Source organism: Formica exsecta, unplaced genomic scaffold (genome assembly GCF_003651465.1).
Source record: "Formica exsecta isolate Colony F162 unplaced genomic scaffold, ASM365146v1 scaffold223, whole genome shotgun sequence".
NCBI classification, from domain to species: Eukaryota; Metazoa; Arthropoda; class Insecta; order Hymenoptera; family Formicidae; genus Formica; species Formica exsecta.
Window position 1 is genome coordinate 110,775 of NW_021849528.1, and position 17,772 is coordinate 128,546.

Consider the following 17,772-nt stretch of genomic DNA (forward strand, 5'->3'; position numbering starts at 1 on the left):
GCCGAACGATCATCCGCCTGTTACCTGACGTTTATTCGCCGCGATGTACCTCGTTACATTCCAGCTTCCATCAGGGGCAGCAATGTTGGTAGTGCGAGTCCCTGAAGGAAGCGGGCGCCGGTTAGGAAACCGCGATACTAAACAATCATCTCTCGCGCTTTCATTCCCGATAAGCTGAAGACGGGATTTTCTTGCCACTGGAAAAAATTGAGAATGCAATTTTTTACTAGATTAGAATTAATATTCGTGGTCTTCCTGTCGAGTTTAACGCGGTAAACGATTAAGCCAGGTGACTCTACGAAAGAGATACTTTAAAGAGGTTACTTGGAAAATTCTCTGATATAAATGAAATAAACGATGCTTATTTTTTACACACGCTTTTAAATTTTACGCATTTTACAATATATAAACCATCTTGTGACTTTCTATGAATTTATTATTTTAAAAATGATGAAGCAACTTTTCATTGGCGGAGACTCGTGCTTAAAAATGACCGACTTCCTCACGCAAATTAGAGCCTGTCGAGGCGTTTTAATCATCAACGGAGATACAAAGACAGCACCGCCTGCTGCGGTGGACAGTCGTTGACCGCAGACTCGGTAACCGTTTCTGAGTCTCACTCCCACGCGTTATGAGATCCGCGCGTTTCGCGATGTAAAACGGCGAAACGCGGGAGCAGTTTTGAATTTCACGGATGGTCGCCCGATGACGATTGGTGCGTCTGCCGACGGTTGTTCTTGACTCCTTGCTTCACATCTCCTTGCTCTCTCTTTTTTCTCCCCCTCTGCAGGACAGCGTAATGGATCCGCGGGAATAAGAAGAAGCCGCATCAATATTTTTTGTACCAGTTTCGAACGTTTATACATTCGCGGAATGCGGCGAGGAATCGACGGAAAATAGACGTGAATATTTCGACTCTAATATTTTGACGCTTTGATCGAAGTTTTCCCATGGAGATATTGCTGTTTTGATTATGAATAAAATTCAATAATGAATAAACAAACATTACAGATTTGACAATTGACAATTTGATACAAGTATTTTATGATAGAGGAAACATTGTTAAAGCGGCGAGGAATCGACGGAAAATAGACGTGAATATTTCGACGCTTTGATCGAAGTGTTCCCATGGAGATATTGCTGTTTTGATTATGAATAAAATTCAATAATGAATAAACAAACATTACAGATTTGACAATTGACAATTTGATACAAGTATTTTATGATAGAGGAAACATTGTTAAATATTGTTTCGAAAAAGAAGTCTGACAAACGGATTGTTGCAATCTAGGACAGTAGACTTATCATATCTCGCCGTCGATGCGCTCTTTCTTTTCCATCGTACAGCAGCTGCTTTAAGTTGCGCATCGCGAGGATGTGTAATCGCGTCCGGGCCTAGACAATGCTCTCGCCATGTCGAAGAGATGGGAAGAGAACGGTCCTACTGTAGTAGATGAACGTTGCCGACAGCGTGGACGAAATTACGCTCCATTCATCCTTTCATTCATTCGAGTGGGATCTCACCTTCCAACTTAGAGCGATGTGTCGTTCTCCGCGGCGGCCTCTCTCGATGTAATAAGCAAAAAAGGCATCACCCGGCCAGATCATTACGTAGAGAGGAACGAAGAAATTATCCACTCGACGCGTAAAAAGCGTGGCGAAGGCAATCCCATTGCGGCTGGGACCGTCGAGTCCTTATTTTTGTGATCCAGCCAGCCGCGTGGAGCCCGATAGGAGAGAGGGAGGGGGGAGGGAAGAGGGGTACGCCTAGATCAGGATCTCGGGATCTTTGTCTACGGTATTCTTGCACCATTGATTTAACTCTGCGAGTCACTGACCGAAAATCCATGTCCGTTGCTTAACGGAAGCGATCACCATCTGCAACGAATCGTCCTCGAGAACGTTAAATCTTTTCCCTCGCGAGAGAAAATCGGTCATTTTTTTTTGTTTTTTCTCTTTCTCTTTTTTTTAGATTATTAACTGACATTTTTAATTTTTTTTTTTCCAGAAGGCGACGAGGAGTTGAACGGACGCCTCGTCCAACTCGGCGAGGTATTGTCCGAGATAGAGGAAGGAGGTGGCGGGAGGAGAGGGTTGGAAGAAGGGTGGCGTGCTATGATCAGCATGGAGCTTCCGGCACACGCGACGCAGCATGGTGCTCTACACCTGGGGGTCGGAGTCGGGGTCAATCCAGGTGACCCTGCCGGAAGTGCCCTGGCCGCCATTCATTCGCATCCCCAAGACCCTCTAGCCCTCCACCATCATAATCACAACGCTGCGACACCCGGAGGTATGCATGAGGACTCCAAGAAAAAACGTATGTTTCTTCTTACGAATCCAGTTCCTTTTATTTACGTAGAACGTTAAGACGATTGTCGCAGGAGACCAGTCGAAAGAAGCGGGAAATTATATTTTCAATCGTACAGAAATTGTCCTTCCGATAAATAAGACGACCATTTCCTGCGATAATCAATTTATCAATAATAATTACATTTTTTCTGGTTCAAAATAAAACGATTCATTGCATTATCGGCACAAATTTTTGATGACCCATCGCGATATATAAATGACTCTGCCTTTCGATATCGTTCGTCGATGATTACCCAAATTGTTTCGAGAACGAGACAATGTACGCGACGAATGGCAATGGCGAAGTGCACAGCCGACAAGAATGTCGCGGTTGCAAAAAAGGGCAGGCACGTGCCACGCGAAATACCAGCGATAAATCTTCGTCTCAGAAGCGCGGCAACGCTTCTATTACCAGCGACTCGCGCGATGACGATGCATCACGTTCGCCGAGTCAACGGCTGTAACTGGAATTCAGGAATCTGTCGAACGCGCTTTCCGATTCTCTCTCTCTCTCTCTCTCTCTCTCTCTCTCTCTCTCTCTCTCTTTCTTTCTCAAACGCGCTTTCCGATTCTCTCTCTCTCTCTCTCTCTCTCTCTCTTTCTTTCTCCCTCTTTTTTTCACTCTGTCCGGTCAACAGATTTCTAAAATATGATTAATAGCGCGGTTTTAAGTAGACGAGCGACAACTGTCTAGATAATAATAATCGTTTCATAATTAATTATCGTTCACGATACATCAGTCTTCTAGAAGAACCTTACAAACGCGATTACCCGTCGCGGATTCTATTAGCGATCATTAATATCGTTGAAGCCGCGAATTGCGCGTAAAAGCGCGTTGAACGCAAAAATCCGGATTCCCGCTCCCGCCGTTAACTCCTACCGTTTATCATCATTACCTCGCTGTAAACCGCAAACTTATTAAATCCCGGTATCGACGGCGGCGCACATCCGGCGAAGCGACGTTACGTGCCGGTGGGACATCGATGCGAGCAATGATTCCGACATCAAAGTTCCGAGACTCCCGCGTGAAAGAGCTCCTTGTTCCGTACGGAACAATCGAGTTAACTGAACTTGCCTGGCGCTCGTCATACACAGACGTACCGTAGAAGTCGGTAGTTTCTTCTTTGGTGGCCGATCGTCGCAGGTATATTTTTGAGCACGCATACAGATGCCCGCACATACGTGAGACACACGGATACGCGCCGGGATCATCTTCGAAGCGCGGTAGTTTATTCCAGCCAACGGTTGGTTACGCCGGCGTGGAAGCTCGTTGTCTTCCTTCGTTCTCCGCGGATGTGTATGCGTGACGGAAGAGAGTGGTGCTGGTTAAGGAAGATGAAAGGCTGCCGCCGTGGCAGCAACCAGTGACGCGGCATGAGCCACGAGACCCGTGAAGGAAGAAGAGGGGAGAGAAAGACAGAGTCAGGGGGTCGTTAAATCTAATGATATCAACGTATTTGACAGAGAGAAAACCGCGGATCTCAATTTTAGGACCCCACACGAGACGCGCATCCAACATACATCGTTATCTAATTTATTAATGATCGAGATTCCGTGTAACACCCTCGTACTCGCAATTCCTCTTCCTGCTTCTCGTCGACCGCGGGACAAATATGTTCTTAATTGCATCTCTGAAGTCATCGACGACATATCGCGATTGTCTTTAATGATGCGTGAACTCGCGCGGTGACATTAACTTGTAATTAATTTATAATTAACGCCGCGAATTCTAGCAAATTTATACGATTCATCGACTTTACGCGACGTAATAATTATTTCGTACACCTCGCGAGAGATCGGATCGGCCGTTTCATTTTGATTTTGCAGTTTTTTCGTAATTAATCGCTACTTTATTTAGACTCTTCGTCATTCGACGATCGAAAGGCCCGCGTTACTTGACCGACGATATTGCCTGAGAAAGCGTAATGAAATAATTTCTTTTTTTTTTTTCGGGAGAAGAAAGTGATATTCCAGAAGCGGAACTGAGCGTGAAACGTTTCGAACGTCTGAATTTACCGCGAACATTTCATTTTTGCTCTATATATATACCCTACGAAAAAAAGTATCGTTTTAAAAACCCACGCCTCTCTCCGATAGATTATGCGACGACTTATTACGCAAAACGTACAGGTCCTTTGATATATTTGACCGCTTGATGTGATTTATTTAGCAATCCGTATTAATATATTCAATAATCTGATATTCGAGAATGTAGCGTTACATGAAAAACGACTTCAGAGCCTCTAATCACTGCCTACGTCCTTCTTGCGAGACGTATTTGTAATTGTATTTGTATTTGCATATGTGAAACTCGTGTCATCGCTTCCAAATAAACATTTTAATCTTTTTATTTCGGTGATCTTTATGGTTCCGATAACGATCGCGTATGAACAGCGTAGTTATTGAATGTCATAAGAGAAGAAAGAAAAAAGACAGTACATCATACTGTTACTTCGAGGTCATACAAATGAGAGGGAAGGGATTAAACGCGCGCCAATATCGAGTGGGTAACACATCACGCTTGAATCTCCTCGCGAAAGTATTCTTTCTGCTGTGGACAGGAATCGCTTATGGGGGATTCGCGCAACGAAGAATGACTGGCAGCATCCGATATACAGGGTGTAACTAAAAGTTCTGTATAAATTTTGAATGCGAGTTCTACGCATCAGAACAATAAAAAAAGACAGTACTTCTATTTTCTAATTTAATTTGTATTTGTATATCTCAAGATTTATTAACTTACATGTTATGCATTTTGGTTCTTTAATTTATTAAATTTTATCGGGTCGTTTTTGTTTTCAAAATTTGACTTTATGTTATACGGACATTCATTAATTGCTCTTGTGACCTTTTTAATTGTTATTTAATAAAAAAAGATTACAGAGATAACAGTTTTTAAAAATAGGAAATCACATAAGTCTCATTAATGCAAAGACAATAACGGCTTAAATTTAAAAAAAAAGGATGTTCAAAACTTCCTCCTTGAGATTATACATGAGCATAAAAAATTCCAAGGATATTACGCAACCGTCGAAAATTTGTCTATGTCATTAATAGGAGTTGAATAAACTAGTTGTTTTATAATTAGATGACTCCACACAAAAATCATGATAAAATCTCATCTTTACAGAACTATATCTCCGCAACGAAGCCTTTCAGGACCCTCGTGGTCTTTCTTTTTTTATTGCATAGATTTCACCCTCAAAATTCATGCAGATTTTTCAGTTACACCCTGTATGTATTTTGTTTTGCGGTGCGTTATATGCACGCGTATACACGTGTTGCTGCGTATAGGAGAAGCACGAAGAAGCGCGGGGTAAGATAGCGGCGGTTATTTATGGGGTTAAATAAAGGAACACTCTGCGCGCGCGATCGCGCGATACCGGGACCCGGCGAGTACAAATAGGTTGCCGTGCAGGTTGCCGCTATCGTCCGGGGCGCGAGTCGTCATGATCCGAGACGGCAACGGACGCGGAGGTGCCGCAACCGCCTCCTGCTGCCCGCGATTTCCTATCGAGGCAGTCGCGAGGTCTCTATGGGCTACGATGGCGCGCCCCGATGGGGCTCCCAGATTTATACTCCTCAGATACGCGAGATCGATGAAAAATATTCCACGCAATATTTGACCGCGCTATTTACCAGAGACGCGCGTATTTTATATTATGTTTACGAATGGCATCCGGAAACTTCATTAGCGTCTGCCTATTTTATTGCTCCCGCTGTACAAGTACCGCTTTATCGGGAACACTGATTATATTCAGAGAATGACATGACACATGATTACGCAGCTGCAACGTTTTAATTAACGCATCGCAGGTCAGTCTTCTAGAATAAATGAACAGATAAACGCGTGCCCCGCTTTTGCATTGTTCGCTTAAATGTATGTATATATGCACGTTTCGATGGTGTAATCTCGGTTACGTATTTCTCTCTCTCTCTCTCTCTCTCTCGTCGGATTTCAATTTCACATCTCGATTAATTCCCTTTTTTTCTGTTTGGAACAGATGACGGCAGCCACGGGATGAACCAGGACGGTGAGTGAGCTTCTTTGATTTTCACGTATATACATCTAATTATAATTGCGGTTTTCTGACGTGCCTGGATATCTTTATTGCCTATCAGCTACGATTAGGCTGTTGAAAAATTGGGCGAGGAAAATAAGCGTGATGTTCGGATAAACGTATTGCGGACCGTTATCGATACGCATCGTACAAATAATTCCGTTATAATCGACCGCGGTAATTAAATACAGATGGAAGCAAGAAAATCGTCCGAAAAGCGTCGACCGCTTTGTCGATATCGGTATCGAGATCGATTCCCAATTATCTCGACACGTGTTCTTAAGCCGTGCACTACGTTGCGGAGCCGCGATGCGGAATCGATCCTTGCGATTCAATCGGACGTTGATATACAGATATCAAGAGATCCTCCAAATAATTGTTGATAATCGTGCGAGAGGCGCGTTCCACGCGCCGCCGAGCATTATCGCATCCTAAATCTATAAAATAATAGTGATTCGACGCGCATTCTTGAGATATCAATGCGTCAATTGAATAAATGTGAACACCGTAAAGCGAGATTGCGTTCATTGAGCTTCTTTTTATATTACTAGCACAACACAACGCGCGCTTCGCGCGCGCTATTTATTCTTTTTCATTAAACATTTTTAACGATATATACACAAAATAATAACTGTCAAAATATGCAATGACAGCCGCTCACGAAGTAAGCGCAATGACAGAACCAATCAGCATCGCGGAAAAGCGACAACAATACACTTCGAGACTTTCGAGTATCGACTTTACATGCCTTTTTTTAGATAGGAGGATTGAATTGAATCTGCGTTAGATTTTAATTCACTTGGCTATCAGAGCGCTCGTCCTTTTTCGAATCTCACGTGTGTCAAGAATGCTCCGATCGTTTCTCGCTTCGCGACTTCTCTTCGCGGTCCGGACGAGGGATGGAGCCGAGGGTTACCTCCTCGACGAAGTTGCGAGGAAGGATCCCCCGCTGCACTTGGCCATACCGATGTTCGCGTATAATTTATGCCGATGTGACTTACACGCCTCGCCGCGGTAGGTGGGAGACGGCGCTGGATGGTAATCACGAGTTTAAAGGGTAAACGATCGCAAGGTGTTGGGGGGCCGCGGCGTGGGGCCCCGTGGGCCCCGACCAGCACGCTCAATATTCAACAGGTATTTACATTCGCAAATTGTTTACGTCAGCCTACGATGAAACCTGTCAGGATTTCGTTTCGTCGGCAGCTCGATTCTCTCTTTCTCTCCACCACGTCCTTCTTCCCTCTCTCGTCTTTTTCCTCTCGTGCCCGATGCGCCTACCTCCCACACGGTGATCTCGGCGAGCGACGAGAGGAGAAGAGTTGCCCTCTTCTCTCGCGCCTCATCCGTCCTTTCCCCGAGGCGGCGCGTAATTACATCTGGATATTAATCAAGTGCACGTCGAGAACGAGCACGGCGAGATCTTGATTTTCGCCCGCGTCCGTCCGATCGCGCGGATCTTTTTTCGTTTCGGCGTCTATCAGCACGAGAGCGAGCGATCGCTAATTTAGTAAATGTGTGTTTGTTTAGCGGCGCTTAAGTCGGAGATTAATTACAAGGCATAAACAGGCGGCCGCAGCATTAACAGGCTACTTGTTAACGTAGCTAGAATTTGCTCTTTTCGATTATATGTTAAAAAATTTCTTTTTTAACTTTTAAAGTTTTTATATATTAACACGTGTGTATAATTTAAGAATTTATTAAAAAAAAAAAACTGGTGCATTTTTCTTGATACTAAATTGATGGTGACGCATCTCGGAGCGTTTCGGAGGTTTATTATTGTTGTTATTTATTGCTTAAGAGAGAAAGATACATCAATTAGCGAGGCTCGCACGATTCTGTACCGCGTGCTTTCGATATCACAATACGGTATCGTGGCTTTCCGCGATTTTTCCGCTCGCTCGCAAGATCGAGGCTACAGATAAGTCGGGCACCGGTCAAACGCTCGTACACGGTGCAGAACCAGTTTACTTTCCTTAATGCCGGACGATTACGCGGACATTTGAGAAGAGGAAAAAAAAAGGGAAACGTACGCGCACATATACAATCTGCACACAACCAACATCGAACTATCCGCTCGCCTCGTACCCAAATCGCGCCGAATCGCTTTTAACGACGGTTTCTGTAAATCATGCAGATTGTATTTCAAATATTCCAATTAATACGCGCTCGATACGCTATGGGAGAGCGAGCCATACTTTGATAACGCGAGCGGAAGATGGGTTCGATGCGAACAAGCCTCTCCTTCTTTCGGAAAGCGCTCTCTAATCCCGGTTTGTCCGATTAGCCTGGCGATAGGCGGCAGTTTACGGTCCTTTTCTCGAGGAGACTCGGACGGCGGTTAACATTTATCGTCGCGGTTATTAATATGCGGATTACGCGGCATAAGTAACGTCGCGCGCATACATGTATTATACATATGGGCGATACGTACACGCCGGCCGGCCCGATCCTAATTATAGCGTAATACAAGCGCAATCGCATGCGGCACAGCGCTTACGTAATCCCGCGATAATGCGGCTCTCCGCGAGTGCGCTTATGAGCGCGGCGTAAGGTTGCATACCACGCCTGCCGATGGAAGCGTTCGCCCCTGTTCGCCCGTGGGATTCACTGTGGGATGAGGCGGCGTTATCTCGTTATCTCGCCAAGATAGTGGCATCGGGGCTCGTGAATTTTTCCTCTCGAGAAAGAGAAGGACGCGCGGTATCCTCCGATCCGTACCAGCTTTGAATCGCGATCCAACGATTGCTTAAGATGAGTTTGTTTTCAGAAATCTTAAATCTCCTGCTCATACATGGAACGGAGTTGCTCAGAAAAGAGAAAAAGAGGGAGAGAGAGAAAGATGAACGCGAGATACGCGACGTTAAAAATGTAATTGCACGAAATTACGCACGACGAGATTTCCGCTATGATTAAGATTAACGCTTTCGTCCCGGATACGTTCGCGCGGAGCGGAGTGTTATAATTAAAAACATGACTTCTCAGGTATATTTGACTCGACTCTATGCTGAAATCTATGACAGGTACACACATTTCAATTGTTTCGACGTAATATACGGATTTCTTTTGATTCTTCATAACTTTTCGAGAAAAATAATTAAGCAGTTTATACGTTAGATCTAAAAATTATTAAGAATCAATTAATTAATATTGAACCATATTCTCTGATAAAATCTCGAAACTTCTTAAAAATTGGTTGAGACAGTTGAATCCTGCTTTGAATTTATGCGAACAAGTCGAGACTGGAATGACAGGATTTGATAAAACCAGATTAAAATTGATTAATTAATTAAATAATTAGATTTATATAAGTTATATAAAATCCGTATTAAAAAGCGCGTCGCGGAGAACCGGAGTGTTCGAATAACACGTAACGATAAAGGATAATTTTAACGAGCTGACATATCGCCGACTATATTCGCAGTGATATTATCTCGCTTGATTTCGTTTCGTTGCACGAACGCAGGTTGCACGATCTGCGCGACGTTGTCTGCGCAGCGCGTTCGCCGAGCCTGCTCGGAGAGATGCCACCGCCCTGAACGATTCAGGAAGCGAGGTCAGCACCCCGGCCTCTTCCTTTTCTCCCTTTCTCGCTTGTCCCGATTAGCCGGGAGTATAGCGGAGAGATCCGATAACATCGATCGGCCGCGGCGAGTAGCCGCGCCGATAACGCCGCTATCGCGGCTCCCGCGGTGAATCACCGAATGCACTCGGAAAGGTCATAATATTCTAATGTATCTCTGTTATCGATTCCCGACCTGATCGGTCCGGGAAGACGGGACGATTCGCGCGCGCGGACGCGCGTGATTAACGACGCGGAGCAAATCGTAAATTATACAGGATGATATTTGAGTTAATTAATTGCGTGCGGTGCGGCCGCGAGGAATTCCGAAAGAACGATGTGCCGGTAGCTCTCTCGAATATGAATATTTTATTCACTAGAAAGAGAGAGAGAGATCACGCGAGAAAAATCGGTTCCGCACCGATTAGATGGTATCGAATGTAGCAGAAATATTTCCGAGGAATGCAATCGCAGATTATGATAATTATTAATAAATAACATGACGTTATAATGGAGATAAAAATTTATTCAAAATTCGCTCGTACATTTCGCTAATTTCTCTGAAACATCCGGGCGCATACGTCAACGATTTACGATTATTTACGGGAGATACTTACGGTTCGAGTATACGAGAATATTCCTCGGCGATGCGACAAAGTAATACAGCCGGTTTCAACGAATACGCTAATCAACAAAACTGTTTCTACCGGCTGGTATCTGATGCACATGCCGTGCGCGAGAGAGTGTACGCGTGTGTGTATGTATGTGTTATTCGCCTCTCGCACATAAGTGGTACGTGCAGTACCACGCCCGCGCACGCGAGCGGGAACTCGTTCGACAGAACGAGAAAAACGAGAGAGAGATAGAGAGGAGAGAGAGAAAGAGAGAGGGATAGGTACGCACTCGCGCGCTCGGCGAGAATGATTTGTATTGCTAAATAATCAGCGCCAGTTGTCTCGAGCAGTTGGTTTAATGAGGACCGCGGGGGAAGCGGGCAGGATAGAGGAGAGAAGCGAGTTATAACACGCGAGAAGAGAAGTCGGAAGGAGATCGAGGCTCTCGTCGCACAAACTTCAGCTACGGCAATCGCATAATTCCTGACCAGGTTATCGTACATTCGATATTTCAATATTGAGAGCAATCGGCTAGTATATATATATATATATACATATATATGTATATATGTGTATATGTGATATATATATAGTCACGACTGGTACCTGCTTCGCCAATGCAAACGCAGGCTCGTAATACTCGAGTACCGAGTAGTAGTAGAATCTTACTTGCGCAAACAGTCGGAGGAAGTGTGGTTGCGAGACCGATCGGTCGGTGAGTCTGAATGCGTTCTCGCTATTGAAAATGCGTGTTGTATTTTAACGGTTTTGCGTGCCATTACTATTGCATCGGATGTCATCGCCGTGTTTATTCTTCGAAATGCATTGTCGACCCAAATTTCCTTTACAATGAACAAGTTACTCTCAATTTTAATTCGATTAAAGAATCTTTTTATTATCGACTGTTTTTGGAGAATAATTAACCATAGAATTGGATATAGTTTCTTTATATTCTTGAAAATATTATTTAATATACTTTCTCAATATTTAGTTCCTCTGTTGCAATAATGCATTTTATTTCTTTATTTGTTTATTAACGGAAAAAACTCCACAGCGATAGAAAAAGGTATAATATTATAGAAATATTTATAATATAAGATCAATATACAATTTTTTAATAGAAAAAAGATAGATACAGCAATAATACAAATAAACATATTAACGCGATTATAATAGAAATGGCGGTAATAATTGTAATAAGTGTCAAATCGTTGTTTTGACGTTGAAGCTAAAGCAGATTTCAACAAAATTTTGAGTTTGTGTGTGAAAAATCAGAAAAGAAACAGATATGAGTAACATAGACAAGATTACATATTCTAATGATAGGATTCATATATTCGATAAACTTATTTTAAATTGTGTACAATGACAAAAATAAATACCAGGAAAAATTTCTTTTTGGCATTAAATTTGATCATTTCGAGAATTTCAAATAATTTGACTATTCAAGATTAAAAAGAAAAAGAAAAAAAGCGTCAGCCAGTCACGCCTGCGTGTCTCGAGAGTGTGTGAAGCTTATAAAACGATCCAACATACGTTTTGATATATAGTCACGATCCAGTCGCTTATTCCGACGCGTAAAAATCTATACTGCATACTTTCCACACAGAACGCTTTATGAGAGTATCAATTCTACGTAGAAATGACCGACCGCAATCTCCTCGCGGGACGTAATAACGTGCGAAAACAAGAAATCTTAGATCGCTCTGACACCTGCCACCCACGGAGGTGCACACGTCTCTGAGAAGGAAGGAGAAACGAACGGCTGAGAAAGGACGTTTTCCGACGCGGGTACACACAAACGCACGTGCGTAAACCATCGACGAGGTTCGGGGAGCGCGGGTGGAGGTCCGATCATGCGTAACAAGCTTCGGTAGCCGTGTTCGCGGGCCTTTTACGGATCGCGTGTTGCGTGCCCGTTTTTAACGAGCGAGCAAAAAGTCACGCGGCGCCTCGATCATTATCGGGCGCGAGGGGATAAAACGATCGCTACGAGGACCCTTTGCGCCGAGACGAGAAGTCAGCGTCCCGTGTTCCTAGAGATACATTCGCTCGCGGCCGGGAGATTAATAATTATCGGGGTGGTTGTGAATGCTAATGGTTTCTGCGGACTCTAGAAATAGTCTGCATGGGATCTAGCTTGGACGCTGTCTTCCTTGCTCGACACATTGCTTCTTCCTCTCGACTTTCTCGGTGGCAACCTATGCGCATTTAACTGTAAGTCATTTAATACTATGACTATTTTGAAATGAGGAAACTTGAAAGTTGTATTCGAGACAAAGTCAGATTGAGAAAAGATATATAATTTTGGGTTCTTATTTCTAAAGTTGAAAGTTTAAAATTAAAATTTATACTCGCAGATTTAATACGAGAGATTACTCTCCATCAAGTTGTATTATAGTTTCAAATATTTTTAATTCTTAAATACAGATAAAATTTAGTTTGAGAAATTGGTTTTTGAGATCGATACTTATCTAAAATTAGAGAAACATGATAAAAATTATGATAAAAAAAGATAAAAATTAAAATTAAACTGTTTTAAAAATACTTATCAATATTATAAAATGACATAAAAAAATTCTTTATCATTAAAATTATGTCATTTCTTTAGAGAAAGTTAAAAAAAGGAAAACAAAATTAACGAGCAAGAAAGACATAAATTATGGACTATTGTTAAGAAAAATAGATATTCCGATTTAGGAGAAACCTACGTCGATTTTAGTAGCTTTCCTCTACAAAGCAAAACGAATGATTAGAGCGATCGTTGTGGTGTGTCCCGTTACGAGTCTGAAAATTGGAAAAGTCGCTTATGAATATTGTGAAAAGTTCCACGTGCAATTATCGGTGACGCGCGATCAAAAACGAAGGTGTTTCTCCGTTGCATCCGAGCAATTATTCGCTCCCGTCTCGATTACCGCAAATTACACGTGCGCGCACCAAGTGTATTGTTCATACGTAATACGCGTGCAGTCTTCTCTTCCACGAATCTCTCCGGGACTTATTAAGTATTAATAAGTTGAAGAAACGCCCAGCACCGATTAGCCTCGGATGACGGAAGTCGAACAGGTTCGTCTCTCGAAGCCTGATTACTAATCATGTACTACTCAACGTACACTCTCAAGTTCTTAAAGACGACGAACTCGATATGAAGAAATGCGAACAGTGACACGATCCTGTTTCCAGATTCTTGTAAACATCGACACCTGTAATTAACATACAGTTACACCTGTAATTAACGTACAGTTACATAAATAGAAAAATTAATATATAAAAACATCTTTTCAAAACAAGGAAGTTCGTGGGTGTGCATTTTCATTAATTGTCGATAATAATGTACGTTGTCATCTAATGTTTTTCCAACGTGCAATTATCTCTTTAAACTAGTTCGATATCGAGGCACGATATTTTGATCGACATCAACTATTTGGTATATCACCTACATGACGGTTTTCCGAGAGGCAGGCGGGCTCCTCCGAGTCGTTTCGTAGCTTGCATCGCCAGTTGAGAGCCGGCTAGTCAGCGGAGTAGTCTGTGGGGCGCCAGAGCATGACGCCATTAACGTAACGAGGCCACACGTTGCACCCTCGCGAGCACTGGACTATATCAGCCCCGAGTGCCGGCAATGGACTCCTAGACCTAGACCTCCGCGAGTCGCGCGCGCGGGAGAGAGAAAGAGAGAGAGAGAGAGTGTGTCTGATATCTCGCGCAATTATACTCCAATGGAGAGATACCCGTATCTCTCGTATATACGGTTCGCCGGTTCGAGTGCATCGGCCGATCGCGACCGGCTGCCAATAACACGACGACTAGAGCGAATGTTGCGTCTCTGTTTATATTACGCCGGTGCGCACGTGCGGCACGCATGGTTTTCCGCTTCAACTGATTGCGAACTGGTTTTTGAACCATCCAACCGTTCGCGTTTCCTCCGTCGGCGGATCGTGTCCGCTCTCAGATTGTCGCGCCTGGTCAGCGAGAACGGACAAGTGCGGCAGCGTCGGCGGTTCACCGCGAGTGTCAGCATATCAATATCGAGGATTTTGATTGGAATTGTACATTTAACCGATCAGATGTCGAGGGTGAACGTCATCGAGAATTAAAACTGGCGATAAATGTCGTTAACTAGCGCGTATCGTATAAGCGATGGAGGTAAAATCGCGGACGATGATATCCGCTGCATCACCGGAAGCGGGAACAAGCGGCGAGGCGGGGTCAGACTCGAGGTCGGCTCGACGTGCTCGCAACAAATCAGCGACGGAATCAAAAGTTACGTGGCTTGTCTCGCAGTCGAATTACGGTAAATTAGCGAGAGTAAAGAGCCAACGCCGACGAGAGAGCAGCAGGTACCTACCTACATCGAAGAGAAGCGAAGTCGTACAGGACGGACGGACGGACGGATGGGCAGGGGCAAACATAAATTAAGATGGGGGACTGATTATGAGGCGAGGGCAGGCTATCATTACCCGAGCCATCGTGACCGGTCGACCCTGCAGCAGCCGCGGCTGCTAAACACATCGCGTTTTCTCTCTCTCTCTCTCTCTCTCTTTCTTTCTCTCTTACTATCTTCCTGCCTCTCTCCGTGCTGGTACACGATCCGCCTGCCTCGTGCCCCGATAATGCCGGGGTGGGAAACTGCAAATTATTAATCTCTCCGTTCCCTGCATTACATAGTTCAACGAATATGAAACGAGTATTGTCAGAGAGATGCGAAACCACCGTTCCGCGGCCGGTCGAAGCGCCGCCGTTAGATAAAATTTTTCTCCCGGACCAGTCCGCGGATAGAATGAACCATCTAGAATGGACCGTCATGAGATTATCGACCGTTCAAGAATTTTTGCGTTCACGTATCTCTTGAAAATGTCATTTTTATCTTTTTTTTATTATTTTTCAAAGGGAGGAAATATATAAGTCTATGCGCTTTCTGAATCAAAAAATGAGGGAGAATAAAGCGAGCGTAGAAAACTAGATAAATAGGTAGAGATAAAAGATTTACGTTGGATCACAGGTAGTGATACCGCCTACGGGACGAGGTCGCGGCGAGGACGATCGAAAAGGACTCGGCCGAGTTCCTGCAACGCAACGCGAGCAGGAGAAAGTATGACATTAAGCACCACGCGCTTTTCCTTTGCCGGGAGCCGGAATCGCGATCGACGGTGAGCACTTCTAAAAGCTGTCCACCGGAGCGATAAAGAGTAATACATACACATACGCGCGTTGCCCACGCAGTTTCTATACACTCGTGCATTTCTCGTTTTTCCGTCCGCAGAATCGCGGTACCTTCCGCGGCACCACCGAGCAAACTGGGTCGGCTCTTCGTAATTTCCGGTGAAATCCAATTATGATACTTTGCACCTGATCTAATTGCGTTTCTGACCCGAACAGGATATCTCCCGAGCGCGGAATCTTTCCATGATTATTTATTTCGTAAGTGACATAAATAATTTTGTTTATCTCGATTTTCAAACATTTTATCGAAATTACTTCAATTTCCAATTTTAGCACATTTAAATCATAAAGAAATTGCACGCGATTGATAAATATTCTTTTTTTTACGGTAAAATGTTTGATAAGATTTCTACTGAAAAATCGACCAAAGTTTCAGAAAACAAAACAACGTGTTAGAGGACTTTGAAAGAATTCCGCGGATCGCTATCAGGATCGAGGATCGGCCGATTGCGGCGACCGATTTGCACCGCGTGACAGCCGTGCATGGTCGCAATTTAATTCGCGTATTCGTCGATATATATCGCGCTCTCGCGTAGCAATCGGTTGCGAAACGTTACAACTGTTGGCTCGGTCTCTCGATATTGATATCTCACCTCTCGATAATCATATACGATATATACAGGAATTTCCTTAACGAACGGAAAATTTAAACAATAGATTTTTTGATCAATTTTGAATCAATTTTCTTTGCAATAAAATTATTGGGCTCCAACGTATATAATTTTCGAATAATTAGTACTGAGGAATTCTTTTGACATTTTTGCGCAAGTCGAACACCTTCTGGTGATACTGTTCGTATAAAAGTATTCGCGTGTTTGCAGTACACGCGAATCGTTTCAGCGGCCGAGTTTTGCAGTTCGATCGTGAACAATTAGAGATCGTATCTCGGCTTCTTTCTCTTTTTGTTACCTCGCTGATCTTTTCTCTCTCTTTTTCTCTCGTTCCTCTTGTCGCTCGGAATCTCTGTTTTTTTTTTCTCTCTCTCTTTCTCTTTTTCACCGTTTCCGATACAGTCGAAGCGAAGAAACGGAATCCGCGATTCGAGCCAAAGGGACATTACGTATGCCATTGGTGGTAAAACAAAAAAAAAATACAATTGCATGCCTTTTTTCTATTCGTAATTCTTCCGCCTACGATCAACCGCATGCAGCCGCGTGAATGTTCGAGTGGAATTCCGATTCACCGATGAATTCGCAATTTGTTTTTCGATCGACGATATTAACGCTCGTTGCGCACGGATCTCTTGTTTATGATACTTGCTTATAATATTGGTTTACGATGTTTATGTTTTTCCGCTGAAAATGCAGACGGAGAAGTATAAAACGCACGTTACGGAATCGGAAAAAAATTACGCCGCGAAATCGCGCGTAGCGATTCTCGGTTAGTTAACCGTTGGCTTTTTGCTGAATTAATGATTCGAGCCCAGCGGACAAAATGTTTGCATGCGGCCTCTTGCTTCGACGTAACGGAATCGAGACGGCCTCACAAGACCATCGAGGCTACTGCGCGTCCGGCGCAGTATGGTATAAAATTTTTATAGCCCATTAACAGGCAAACTAATAACTATAATTGAGGATGTAACGTGCATATAAATGTCGCTACTTGATTCTGTGGGAAACGAGCCATCATCTCCCTCGACGCGCTCGATTCGTCCGCGAAACGGGCGCGAAAGATTGCCGTGAGTCTTCGATTGCCAATCAAAAATTCAGAAGAGTATCTTATTTACATCTCTCCGAAACGCGGAGTACCATTGTTTTCCCGTTGCTGATTTCAGATATTACACTTCCGGCCGAGTTTATCATGTCTCGTTGTTAAGATGCCGATTTTGTTTAACCGGCAACGAAAACGATAAATGTCATCGGTGCATCAAACTTCCGATCGACAACGCCGAATCCCGCCCCTGGGGCTTATCCTGCCTGTTGATATATCGGTCGTTCGACGCGACGCAAAACTCCGCGTCCACTCT

General features: G+C 43.7%; 1 protein-coding gene across 2 annotated transcripts in view; it reads left to right on the forward strand.

The window, feature by feature from the left end:
- Positions 1–2,077: 2,077 nt before the first annotated feature.
- The window catches only part of LOC115235493 (paired box protein Pax-5-like), a 102,169-nt gene continuing 86,474 nt past the window's right edge, over positions 2,078–17,772 (forward strand). For both annotated transcript variants that reach the window (XM_029807328.1, XM_029807329.1), the window contains exons 1-2: positions 2,078–2,317; positions 6,354–6,383. In XM_029807328.1, coding sequence (XP_029663188.1) covers positions 2,116–2,317; positions 6,354–6,383 — 232 coding nt within the window. In that variant the 5' untranslated portion in view covers positions 2,078–2,115. The remainder of the gene's footprint in view (positions 2,318–6,353; positions 6,384–17,772) is intronic.